This window comes from Motacilla alba, chromosome 17, assembly GCF_015832195.1.
Source record: "Motacilla alba alba isolate MOTALB_02 chromosome 17, Motacilla_alba_V1.0_pri, whole genome shotgun sequence".
NCBI classification, from domain to species: Eukaryota; Metazoa; Chordata; class Aves; order Passeriformes; family Motacillidae; genus Motacilla; species Motacilla alba.
Genome location: NC_052032.1, coordinates 446,536 through 459,506, shown reverse-complemented (window position 1 = coordinate 459,506; position 12,971 = coordinate 446,536). Strand labels below are relative to the sequence as shown.

Here is a 12,971-nt window from a genome sequence, read left to right as displayed (position 1 = left end):
TGTGGGTGGGAGGCTGATCCTTCACAAAGGCTCCTCTGCTCCACAGTGTCAGTCAGTGGAAGCAAATAAGTGTTAAACTGTATAAAAAGTCAAACGTGTCAGACAGGGGTGCTAGAGCCCTGCTCCTTTGTTTAGAGTTCATCTTTTGCTCACAGTGATACCCAGTGCAGTCACAACAGCTCTGTCTCCCTGGGTAAAGACATTGCAGCACGTCCCTGCAAATTCACACACTTATTACTCCTCTGCAACCTGGTATCCATGGCTTGCTCTGGTTTCTTCTATATATCACGCAGTTTTCTCAGTGGTCTGGCAATTTTCCATTCTGTTTCTTGCCAAAAATGGCCTACTAGAATAAGCCAGATGTGCAGAAATTCAGAGATGCAGATGTGGTCCTGACCATCACCTGCAATAACTGATTTCTGTCAGGATGTCAGTTACAGCCCCACAGTAGCTAGGAACAACATTCCAGTTCTGTAAGCAATCTCCTTGATAATCAGCTTCTGCTGCAGTGAGGAGGTGGTTGTAATTCCCATAAAATCCACTGCAGAAATTTTTCCCTGACCTAAAGAACACAGCAGATCTGTGGAATCACTCAAACCTTGAGGAGATTTTATTGGTTTTAAAAAATGGAATCCTGAAAGCTGCTTTTCCCCTGTATCTGAGTGAGGAACAAGGCCTGAGATGTCCCAGTAAGATGCATTCAGGTCTCATGCTCATTTTGAAGCAGATACCTGAGTTGAGTTTACACAGCTCACTAGCATGCCTGGGTGTGCTGTAGCCAAGGGTAAGCTCCAGGACTGAAGTGTCTTTGAAGATGTGGCAGAACAATGGGCCATATTTGAGAATTTGTGAAATTACTTCCCCTACCCAAGGGGAATTGCCTTGGTGACTGTGAGCAGGAGTCCTGCAGGGAGCTCTGAGAACTCCTCAGTGTACTGGGGATACATTCACAGGGTTGGAAGGCAGCTTGGGGGCCATCCAGTTCAACCTCCCCCTCCTCCTGGGCCACTCAGAACTGGTTTCCCAGAACCATTTCCAGATGGGTTTTTAATATCTCCAGAGAATCCATAACCTCTCTGGCAACCCATGCCAGTGCTCAGGCATGCTCTCATTGGAAAAAGTGTTTGCTTATGTTCATGGGGAACCTCCTGAGTTACAGTTTGTGTCCCTTGCCTTTTGTCCTGGCACTGGGCAGCACTGAAAAGAGCCTGTTTCTATCTTCTTTGTACCTCCTTCAGCTGTTTAAATACCTTCATAAGGTCTCCTCAAGCCTTTTCCAGCCTAAGCAGTCATGGCTTTCACGTAGGAGAGCCCTTCCTCATGTGAGCAATGCTCCAGTCAGTTAATCATCCTCATGGCCCTTCACTGGATTCACTCTCTCTTTGCTGTGCACTGGACTCCAGCTGTAACCTCACCACTGCAGAGCAGAGGGGCAGCATCACCTCCCTGACCTGTTGGCAGTGCTTTGCCTCATGAAGACCTGGACACCATTGGCCTTCTTGGCAGCAGGGGCACCTTGTTCAGCTTGGCATGCCCCAGGCCTGCAGTGACATCCTGGGTTTTGTTCAATGGCATGTTGTGGTTCTCTGACTTGCAGTAGAGAACTCCCAGAATCAGTTTCTTTACCAGTTAATTAGGAAGGTATTTCAATCTCCCAATCTGCTGTTTCAGAAATTAATTTGCTGCTCTTTAACCTGATGCCCTGAGCCAGCATGGATATGAGTGCACCAGAGGACCTAATCTGGTTCCAAAGCATCTTGCCCTTGGCTCCTGCTAGGTCAGGCAGCCTGGGTCCCTGGGGGGGCTGAAGGTGTCTGAAAGCCAGTTTATGCTTTACCTGACAGTGTTCCTGATCTTTCTTTTCTGCATCCTTAGACATTTATCTTAAACATGGATTAGACATCTGTGTCTTTACATCTGAAGGGCTTTGAAGTCGTTCTTTGCTTTTATGGATCTGTTATGGATTCCATGATGCCCAGCTGTGCTAGCCCAAGGAAGGGAAGGTTCACAGTAGACTACCAGCATCTCCTAGAACAGCCATGCAGGCTCATCCTGCAGCCTGGGATTCCCTCAGTTTACCCGCTTTATTAGAGCTTGGGTTTTTTCTCTTTCATTAGCCCCCCATGTGAGAAGAGCCCTTGAGCTCCTGGGGCTGTGGGAACACGGCCCAGCCAGGTTTGAGGCTGTGAGCTCAGGTTACATCAGGGTTTGTTTCCTTCCCAGCAGCCAATTTGTAACACACTGGAGACTCACAGAGGACACCCCAGCAGGCTCTGTGGTCACTAGCTCAGAGCACACATCAGTGTGCAGCATCATTTTTGGGGGGTACCTGCACCTGCAGACACGCTAGCTCAGTGCTCATGCCAGCTGGCAGTGCTTCAAGGGCTGCAGGGAGCAGTGCAATGTGCTTGGGTTTGCATGCTTTGCCTTCCTTCCAGCTGGAAGCTCAGGACCACAAGCTGATCTTAGTTTTGCCTTGTCGGAGCCTGTTTATACCAAAGCAGTGATTTTCCTGATGTATATTCACTCCACTGCTCTGCTCTTACACTGTCACTCAGTGATCTGTGTTGGCTGGAGATGGAGGCAGGGTTCTCACTGAGGAAGGACGTGACCCACTTTGGTGAGGGGATGTACACATGGGGGTATGCACCCATTCAGACTGGGAAAGCTGGAAATGCTGCAGGTCTGTGTGGAGTGTGGAAGGACAGTGGCAGGAATCTTTTAAGAGCCCCTGTGCCTAATAGAACAGTGATGTATTGAGGAAAGACAGTGTGTCTCGTTCAGAATAATATCCTGCCATTTTTAGGATGCAACTCCATTTTCTTTTCAGTGCATTTCAAGAGAAAACCCTGCCAGTGCTTTGAAAAACTCAGGAATCACTCACTTGTCATTCCTCCAGTTTTGGGGGCTGCTTGGGCACCAGTTTTCCTCTCCTTTGTGTGGCTGGGCTGTGTGCCTCCAACCTGGCATGGTGTGAAAGCAGCAGTGTTAGTGATGAAAGGGCTCTTCAGCAGCCTGCCCCTGCTCAGCAGGGCACTGAGAGCAGGTCCTGAGAGCAGAAGGATCCATGCCAAGAGCAGAGGGAGGGCCTGGTCCTGGTCTTAGCACTCCAGCCCAGACAAGCACTGGTTGTGATCACTGGCATCCCATTGTTACAAACAACTCCATTGTCTGTTGGCAGATGTATTAACTCTTTAAAACTATCTTGTCAAGCAGTACCCAGCCATGTAGAGGAGCCAGAGTGAGCAGTTGCCATCATCCCAACTGTGTTTAGGGTATTTCTCATCTCACCAGCACACCATACTCCACTGTCTTCCAGTCCTTGTCCTGTGCTGGGAACACCACTTACTTCCACTTAAAGGATTTTAGGGTTTTGTTTATGTCTGTACAATCTGTTCCAAGTTATAATATGCTTTTTGTCTCTGTATGAAAAGAAGGTTGTGCTTATACCATCCAGGTGGGATCATTAAAAGGGCAGAGACTTGCGTCTGGGGTTATCAGGAAGGAGCTGGTTATCTCTTGTGGATGAAACAAATAGAACAAGGAAAGGTGATGGCAGAGGCTCATCAGCTGAGCCTGGGGAAAATATCTATATTCCTGACATGAGCACATTTTTCAGAAAGTGTTAAAATTGAGTCCTAGGGACATTCAGGCAAGAATCCTCAATTTCAGCTGCAAAGCTCTCTCAAGCTGCCTTTGAACACAGAACTGTGCTACATCCAGGGAGGCTGACAGACTCCCTGTTCTGGCAGTGTGTCCTTAGGTTAATTTAATTTGGGCAATGTTAAAGCTTGGCTCTGGTGTCTGTGTATCTGCCTGCTTCAGGGAGCACTGCAGAAATAGAAATGGTTCCAGGAAGCTAATAGCTGCAGTGAACTCCCATAGCAGTGACAGTGTTATGATCAGGTTTAATTACAGGATATGGGGATGAAGACAGTCAGCTCCCATGGTTTGACTGACTGATCCTTGCATGGTGGATGGAGCTCCATGTTCTGATGAAGCTGTGGCAACAGGCTTCTGTGTACCTCTGAGGCTCATCTTCTCCAGCCACTCATTTCCAGCTTGAGGGGCAGCAGCTGCTCTATGACATCCTGCTGTGGCCCTTTTGGTGCGGGGCTCATGCTACTGCTGCAGCCTGCAGGGAGCAGGTCCAGCCTGAGCTGGGCAGTGGCAAGGGAAGGCTGGCAGCACACAGAATCACAAAATCACCAGCTGGTTTGTGTTGGAAGGGACCTTAAAGCCTATCCCATTCCAGCCCCTGCCATGGGCAGGGACACCTCCCACTATCCCAGGTTACTCCAAGCTCTGTCCTGCCTGGGCTTGGACACTACCAGGGATCCAGGGGCAACCACAGCTTCTCTGGGCACCCTGTGCCAGGGCCTCCCAACCTTCACAGGGAATAATTCCTTCCCAATATCCTGTCTAACCCTGCCCTCCTTCAGCTTAAAGCCGTTCTCCTCATCCTGTCCCTCCTGACCCTTGTCAGTCCCTTTCCAGCTCTATGGGAGCCCCTTTAGGCACTGGAACGGGCTCTCACACCTCCCTGGAGCCTTCTCTTCTCCAGGCCTGACTATCCCCGTTTTCAGCCTGTCCCCAAAGCAGAGGTGCTCCAGCCCTTTAATCATCAGCTGCCCCAGGCTGGGGACGTGTCCCCGGAAGCTGGCTGTACAAGCCAGGCCGGTCTCAGTCTTCATGCAGGGGGAGGCAGGTCTGTCCAGCACCTCCTGGGGTGCTGTGTCTGATCGCTCTCTGTGTTGCAGTGATGGAGAGGCGCCTGGAGGGAACCCCATGGTGGCAGGTTTCCAAGATGACCTGGATCTGGATGACAAAATCCCCAGCAGACCAATGCTAGCAGCAGAACGGGTGCCGAGTAAAAACATCACCCTCTCCAGTGAGGAGGAGGAAGAGGAAGAGGTGAAGGACTCTAAGGTCATCCTCATATCTGATGGAGACAAAAACACAGAACAGGAAATAAAAAGGTACAGAGCACAGTGTGGGGTTGTGCTGGCAAACCTGGATCTCTCCTCCATCTTGCCACTGACTGTGTGTGGCCTCTGGGAAGCCTTGGTGTCTCTGTCTGCCTGTTCTTCAGCTGTGAGCTGGGCCTGTAGTTACTGTAGGTGTAACTGCTGTGTGTGGTGTGTCCTACCCCGTGCCTTGGAGCACTGCGCTCCTGTGCCAGTGGGGTGGTTCTGCATGCTTGTCCTAAAATTTGAACAAGAGCCTGGAACTGAGCACCAGAGTGGCTGTTTGTGGTGGTGTGGGGAGGAGAGAGGAGTCAAGTCTTGGATGAAGGGAGTGGAGTCACTCACCACACCCTGTGCTGGGGAATGATGATGTTCTTCACATACCACATCCTGTGGAGTGAGGGTTAGGATTAGGAACACGAGAGTTATCCTCAGCCTGAGTGGTACATTTGACCCCACACTGCTATAGGATGCACTGCCTTTACCAGTGGGATGCATGGTGCAGCCTTCAGGCAGGCTCAGCTGTTATAACTGTGCCTTGCTCCACAGAATAGGGTGGACAGGCTCTGACAACTTGTTTCTTCTCAGTTCTTCCAGAAATTCTCTGAAATCCCAGAGTGAAGCAATTTTGACCAAAGCAACTGACCCGACGCCTCCTGGCAGTTTACCTCCCCGTTCTGGGTCTGAACGAAACAACAGCAGCAAGGGCAACACAAGCCTGGCAGCTCCTGCTGCTGCCCCCACAGCAGCAGCCCAGGCCTCAAAGGCCACTGCCCAAAGCAAAGGACTTGCTTCCAAGCAGAAAGTGGTCAAAGAGGAGAAGCCTGAGGAGTCTGACAGTGATCAAGAGGGACCAATAGCTACTCAGATGCTCTCATTCGTTATGGATGACCCAGACTTTGAAAGTGAAGATTCTGACAGCCAGAAGAAAAAGATGGTAAATAACAGCCCATGTTGCTGTGAGCTGTGCCAAGCTGAGCTGGAAGGGTTGAGGCATTGCCCTGAGCAGAGCCTTCATCTGATCTCCCCTCCCTCAGCAGCAGTTGCAGCAAGGCGGTACTAATCAACCTGCAGAGTTTGATGTGAGCACAAACCCAGTAATGCTCTGAGAATGAAAGCCACCTGGCAGCAAGAACCCCATAGATTCACAGATCCACAGAATACCCTGAGTTGAAAGGGACCCAGAAGAATCATTGAGAACAGCTCCTGTCCCTGCCCAGACCCCCCAGCAACCCCACCCTGGGCATCCCTGGCAGCGCTGACCAAAGGCTCCTGGAGCTCTGGCAGCCTCGGGGCCGTGCCCATTCCCTGGGGAGCCTGGGCAGTGCCAGCACCCTCTGGGGGAAGAACCTTTTCCTAATATGCAGCCTAGAGCTTCCCTGACATGAAGTTTGTGTTTACAAACGCAAACAAGATTTGTGCTTGGGTGTTTACTGTGCTGTTTACTTTTAGCCAGTCCAGCAGTGTGGGAGGTATGAAATGCAAAGCTACTGCCTTTTCACGTGAACTTTAACATGCAGAAGGGTGTCTGTCTCTGCCAGAAAGAGTGAGCTCCTTGCAGTCAATCCAGCAATAAAAAGGCCATCACAAAATTTGCTTGGCAAAGCTTAAAGGGAAGAAGGAAGGTCTGCTTGGGAAGGACTTTCCAGGACAGCAGAGGTAGCTGTAAGGTCTGTGACATTCAGCACGTGCCAGCAGGTGTCTGCTAAAACAAATATGCCAGGGGTCCCCTCACACCTACCCTGTATTACAGGTGGAGAAGACACTTGTTCTGCACCTCTTCTCTGAACTGTCAGAAGTTGCTGCATGGCTTGAGATATCCCTGAGTTTGTTGACCTTCTTCACTTCTCACAACCTGCAGAGCAATCTTTGGAAACAGCTAGCAGTGATTTGGGATGGGCAGTGGCTGTTCAGGGATGTCCTGATGTCTGGGTTTGCTGGTGTTCAGGGGGTTTCCCTCTGTTGGCATCATTCTGGGGTCCTGTTGAAAGGGCTGTTGTCCCAGTTTCTTTGATCTTACTCATGTGTCATGCTGTTTATTAAGTAATTTTCTATTCATTTTGCATCTTAACTTCCTGCTTTTCTTGACAATTTAATATGAAACCAAAAGTATTTGGAGCAAGTTTCTATCTCTTGCATGCTCCAGTGAGAAGGGATTGATGAGAAAGCAGCAGTGTCACGAATGCCTGACCCAGGGAATGCTCCATAGCATGTGAATGCTCTCCCACTGCAGGGCGTACTGGTCAGGCAAACCAGTACAGCCATCACCACTAACAGGGTGGAGGCACTGCCTGACCAGCAGCACAGCAGGGCCGTTTTCCATCCGTGTACAAAGATACAAGGAAAGGTTGGATCACAGATTCTGAAGAGGATGAGTTGGCAGGTATCAGAAGATCATTAAACTGATTTTCCATTCCCATCATGCAGAGATGAAGGATTTTGGGGTAATTTCCAGGCTCTGCAGCATCCTGGGTTTTAGCTCATGCTGAAGGGGCAGATTTGCCCTGGGAGCACATTCCCTTTTGGCTTGATGAAGGGAATTATTCTGCAGACACACTCTGCTTCCTCAGCACTGCTGCCTCTGGTACCTGAGACCCAAAGAGCTGCACAGCAGAAAGCATTTGTTGGTCAGGGCAGGAGGGGAGTTTTCAGTCTATTTGATTGGATTTTCCCAGAACAGAGGTGCCTCCCCAGGGCAGGAGGAAGCTGATGCTGGTGAGCTATCAGAGTTGAAGGTCTCATTTAATCCCTTTATATTGGGAATTTGATTTCAGCAGCCCCAGTGCAAAGTTCTCAGAACACCCTTGTCAGTACCAGTGCAACTGAGACATGCTACCAAGGCAAAAATTAGAGCTCATGAGATCCAGGACATTGATTTCCAGGCAATAACAGCTCAGTTCAGCTGGCATTTCCTTCCCTCCGCCCCACCTGCTGACATCTGACATTTCTGTATGCAAAATGGTTAGAGATTTTGGTTGAAGCGTTTGTCAGTGTTGTCTGCCTTTGCTTCTCTCTAGAATGAATTCCCAGTGCGGGAAGATCTCTCTGAAATATCTGATGATGATACCTCACTGGCAAAGCTACCCCAACCTGTGAAATCAACAGTCCCTTCCTTTAAACTGAAAAATGACTCAGATCTCTTTGGCTTGGGTTTGGAAGAAGCTGGTCCCAAGGAGAGCAGCGAGGAAGGTAAAGCTCACACCTTATTTCCACTCTTGCTGCTTTTTTTTGTCAGTCATCTGGTTTTTCCAAAGTCTTTCCAGCAAACCAATTTGCACTAAATAACATACCCTCTAACTTCATGCCCTGTGTGAGTCTGTAATCTGGTTTAACACAGCATAAATAGCTTTTAAGTTTTTCCCCATGAGGATGAGAACTTGGCTTGTCCCTGGCACCAGCCATGGGTTATTTTTGTCCCAGCTGCAAGCAGAAGCACATCTTTCACAGGCTGCTGCTGTGTAAGCCTTCCTGCTTAGCCCTATGTACTTGGGAAGTGGTGTTCAGCATTGCATTGCAGTGATCACCCCTCCAGAATTTGGATCAACTTGAACAAAATGCTCTGACATACCCTGCCAATTTCCTCTTCTGTTTCTGAGAAAGATGGGGTGGGATCCTAATCACAACCTAAGCATTCCTCAGGCTTTATTTTTTGCCACCCCCCCATTCCCTGAGGGAACAAATCCTATTCATGTAAATAATTTGTGCTGTCTAGGCATTACTGCAAAGTGACTTCCTGTAGACTTGCCCCGATGTCAGCATGAAAGATGGGAAGTTAAAGATTTAAGGAAGGAAAAAAGCTGTGAGCAGCACCAGAGAGCACTCCTTGAACAGCTGTTCCAAAAGTGTGAGGAAGGTGTCACAGGCTTCCATGGTTCCATCAGCTTGTCACTCTGAGCTGCTGAACAGCAGAGCTTGAAATAGCTGTAAGTGCATCTGCAGAGGCCCAGGTCAATAAATTAACTTCAATTTAGATTCTTAAATAATTAAATGTGGGTTCCTCCTGTCTCCTCTTTTGGTGATAAATATAAAACCATCTCTCAGTCATCAGTGATTGCAGCTTGACTGGCAATTAGGCTTCTCCATGGCTGCATTTACACGTCAGCTGAGGAAAAAGGCATGTGTAGGTAAGAGTGACAGTCAAACAGCACATGTGAAAAGTGGTGCTGTTGTGAAGCCTCTTGTGAAGCAGCTAAGCAGGTACTCCCCTGTTCAATGAGGTTTTGTGCAAAGGCAGTGGACACTCAGCAACCAAGTCATCAGCCATAGTCATATCTGAGACATGTGACAGGGATGGACTCTGAGACTCGTTTGGTCGTGTGAAAGTATTCACCCCTGTAGAGCAGGGCTGCAGCAGGGATGCTTTGGAAATGTAATTTCCATACACGGTGTGAGCAGCAGTGAGTGTTGGCCTGCCAGGGTGTCCCATCTGCTGATACCATGTCCTCAGTCATCCTCAGAGAAGATTCCTGGGAGGATTTCCATCAGAGTGGAACTGTTCCCAAGAGCTCTTTGTCATTTCTGGAAACAACAATCCAGTCCCAAATTTGGCCTTTGGACCAGTTTGTAGAGCTAGTCTCTAGAGGTGTTTCTTAGTAGCTGTGACACAGTAAATGCTAGGTCATTGTTGATCACACAGATCATCGAATGCTCATAATTAAACGAGACAGATATGGTTGAGTCAGGGTTTGAGTGCTGGGGCCTCTGTTGGTTCCCAAAGGGGCACAGTTTGGCCTGGAATGCTGGCCTTGCCTTTGCCCATGGATGCCCAGGATGGAGCATTTTGTTCTCAGAAATGGGGCCAGGGCAGAATTACAGCTCTTACCGTTTAAATTAAATACAATGTTTCTGGGTTTTGTTGTTTTTTGTTGTTGTTCGTTTGTTTGTTTTAACAGATAAACAAGCATCTAAGGAGAAAAAAAAGAAGAAAAAGAAAAGCAAAGAGGTACTTCTGTTAATTAAACAGATCTGCCATGTTACCTACCTGCCAAGAACAGACATGACCTTCCATGGTTTCCTCCTTGGGAAAGGGACTTGGTGAACTCCCTTTTATGCTCACATCCTGCACCTCTGATCTGTGCCTCCTAGGCTTTGCAGACCAGTGAACTTCAAAACAAGCTTGTAGAGCAGTTGAATTTTGGAAAGGGAATGTGTGAGTTTGTAAAATACAGGGTGAGGAGGAGCAGTGCCTCTCTGCTGGACTGTGAGTTCATAGCACCATGATTTTCAGGCAGAGGGGTGCCCACAACATACATCTCGTGGATAGTGAGGGAAGCCTGCAGGAGGCTTTGTCTGTGCCATTTAAGCCTGTCCAGTACTGTGGTATTGCTGGGCACAAACTGTCGGAAAGACCAGTGCCCTGTATAACCCAAATGGTCTGTCTGCTTTTCTGTCCAAACTTACAGAAGGGTCTTTGGTGCTTCAACCTGAGTAAGAATCCTAATTCAGTTGAAGACATCCCTGCCCATGGCACAGGGGTTGGACTAGGTGCTTTCCAGCCCAAACCATTCTTCAGAGTCAGGTGTCAGGGCAGTACATCCTGGGTCACTGGCACTGTCAGAGCATTTGCTAATAAAAATGTTCTCATTTTGCAGGAAGAGGACAAGTCAGTGAAAAAGAAGAGCAAACACAAGAAGAGCAAAGAGAAGGAGGAGAGCAAAGAGGAAAAAGAGAAAAAGAAAAAGAAAAAGAAGAGCAAGGAGAAAAGCAGCGAGATAGATGAACTTGAGGCTTTTCTTGGCGGAGGAGGAGCTGGCATGAGCAAACCACAGGGCGGGGGGGACTACGAGGAGCTGTAGTTTGGCTTCAAGTGGACTCTGCACCATGGCTGTCTCCATCTTCTCTGATGGGTCACCCCAGGACAGGCACAGATGTGTAAAGCTTTGGCCCTTCACTGTATGGTCGGTCTCTCAAACCAGAATGAGCAAGACAAAAGCTTTACATCTGTGTGTGCTGCTCTGGTGCATCGTTACACAAAGAAAACCAAGCTGAGATGTACGTGAGCCAGGGGAAGGTTCAGGGCGTGGCACCCAGGCCTGCTGCCAGGATGTCAGTTTTTCTCCTTGCAGAGATGCCCCATCAGGTCACTGGCAGGCTGTGGGGCAAAGGGACCTGCCTCCTGCTCCGTCCCTGCTGCATTCCACTCCTGCACACCTGAAATTCCTGTCTTGTTAAGAGGAGTGCAACAAAACATGCTGCATGAACACATCATGCTTGACTGTCTCAAGTCTTTAACTTCTTATCCTTCCTGTTTTTTTAAGGAGAGAGATTATATTGGCCATTGCTTCACCCAGCAGTTGATGAGCTTTAAGTCAAGCAGATCATGCTATGGTACAGCTCTCTAAAGCAGCAGGCGCAGGGACAGTATGAGAGAGAGTGTGATTGTTGAAGTCCTTTGAACAGGACCTTTCTGCACAGCAGCTTAATTAGCCCTCACTGGTGCTGCTGTTGGAATTCATGAAGCCCATTGATTTCCGTGGCCCCAGTGTCTCAGACACTACATGTAAGCTGCTATGCAGTTTGGGAAAACAATGAAAAGTGCTAAGCTAACCTGAAAGAGAGAGAAACATCAGTGCTTTTCTGCATTTCCCACCCTTGAATTTGCATATTCCAGAATCCCCTGCTGCTGCGACCTCTCAGGGACATGACTCCATGTGGAAATGAAGATATTCAGAGCTTCAGAATTGGCTACAGGGCAGTGTTGGCATGGCAAGGCACTTGCTTCTCAGGCACTTGCAGTCAGGCTGTAAACCCTGGCTGCTGCTCTGTGCTGAGAGGGAGCAGCACTGCAGCTCAGCAGCGTCCATCCTGCTCCAGCCTCTGTCCATCCTGCAGCCAGCCAGTGTGCTGCCTTTCCTGCCCCAAGCAGAGAGCCTCCTGTGTCCCATGAGTTTGGGAAGTCTTTTAGTTTTTGCTTTGAACGTAAACTTATGGATTAGTACCTGCTCAGCAGCCGTTGGATGGGCACTACGGCCACCCCTTGGCACTCGCCTGTGTCTCAGTCAGCAGTCCCTGTGTTTGATGGAGCTGGTCAGTTCTCTGTACCCCCCCTGGTTTGGGTCTGGGGTCCCTTGCTCAGCTCAGATGGTGAAGCTTCCTCCAGGTTCTGTGCATTACATTCCCCTCTTCCTTGTAAGTTGATTTGAGGTTTGGTTTTGTTCTCCCTCACCCCTTTCTGTTGTAAAACGTCAGCCATGAAATCCAAACTGGAGTTTCCTTCTGCATCTCTATAAAGCAATGTTCTTGTGATCCATTAACCACTCCAGAGCTGTCTTGACCAGCAGGCATTTCCTGCTCCATTTTTCTTTTTCTTGCACCCAAAATGCACTTGTAATCATTTCCCTATAAAACAAACTGGTTTCTTGCTGCATGAGCAGTGTGCTGTTCAGGTCTGTCTGCCATTAGCATTTGCCTCTGAGCATTCCCCGTGGCACTGTAGGGAAATTGCATGGGACAGTTCAAACTGAAAACAAAGATTGAGACAGGACCCGTTTGCGGCCCTTCTGTGCAAAGGCACATGGAAGCTCAAGCCTCATCTGCCACAGTCCTGAAAGTGCTTCTGTTCCATCAGGATTTTGGGTCATGTTCCATTTTTGTGTTGAAAAACCCTGGTACAGTCCATTCTGACTATAAAGCTCTGTTGTACACTTGTCTCTGCACATCTTCTTCTACCCCAGAGCTCCTGTGCCTGGGCTGGGGAGCTGTGTGTCCCTCCTTGTGCTGCTGTGCTCCCACACCTCACAGGATGAGGTGCTGAATTAAAATCCATTCAAAAAAAAAGGAGCTGAACATAAAAACCATGAGTTCTTTCTCCAGAACTGACTTCTGCCCTGAGGGAGCTGTTGCTTCCCACAGCGTGGAGGGGGCGGGGGTTCTGCTCAGCTGTGGGTATAGGGGCTGTACTGGTGGCCGGTCCCTGCTGACACAGGTGCTGGCCTCGGTGTCTGGCTCCTGTGCCAGGTTTGCTGCCATAGGAGCCTCCACATTCCCTGTAGCTTGTCAGCACAA

General features: G+C 49.0%; 1 protein-coding gene across 2 annotated transcripts in view; it reads left to right on the top strand.

Annotated features, from left to right (window-relative positions):
- The window catches only part of RABL6 (RAB, member RAS oncogene family like 6), a 52,962-nt gene extending 40,202 nt beyond the window's left edge, over window positions 1-12,760 (top strand). For both annotated transcript variants that reach the window (XM_038156215.1, XM_038156216.1), the window contains 5 exons: window positions 4,761-4,979; window positions 5,556-5,904; window positions 7,985-8,156; window positions 9,860-9,909; window positions 10,559-12,760. In XM_038156215.1, coding sequence (XP_038012143.1) covers window positions 4,761-4,979; window positions 5,556-5,904; window positions 7,985-8,156; window positions 9,860-9,909; window positions 10,559-10,762 — 994 coding nt within the window. In that variant the 3' untranslated portion in view covers window positions 10,763-12,760. The remainder of the gene's footprint in view (window positions 1-4,760; window positions 4,980-5,555; window positions 5,905-7,984; window positions 8,157-9,859; window positions 9,910-10,558) is intronic.
- Window positions 12,761-12,971: the final 211 nt, after the last annotated feature.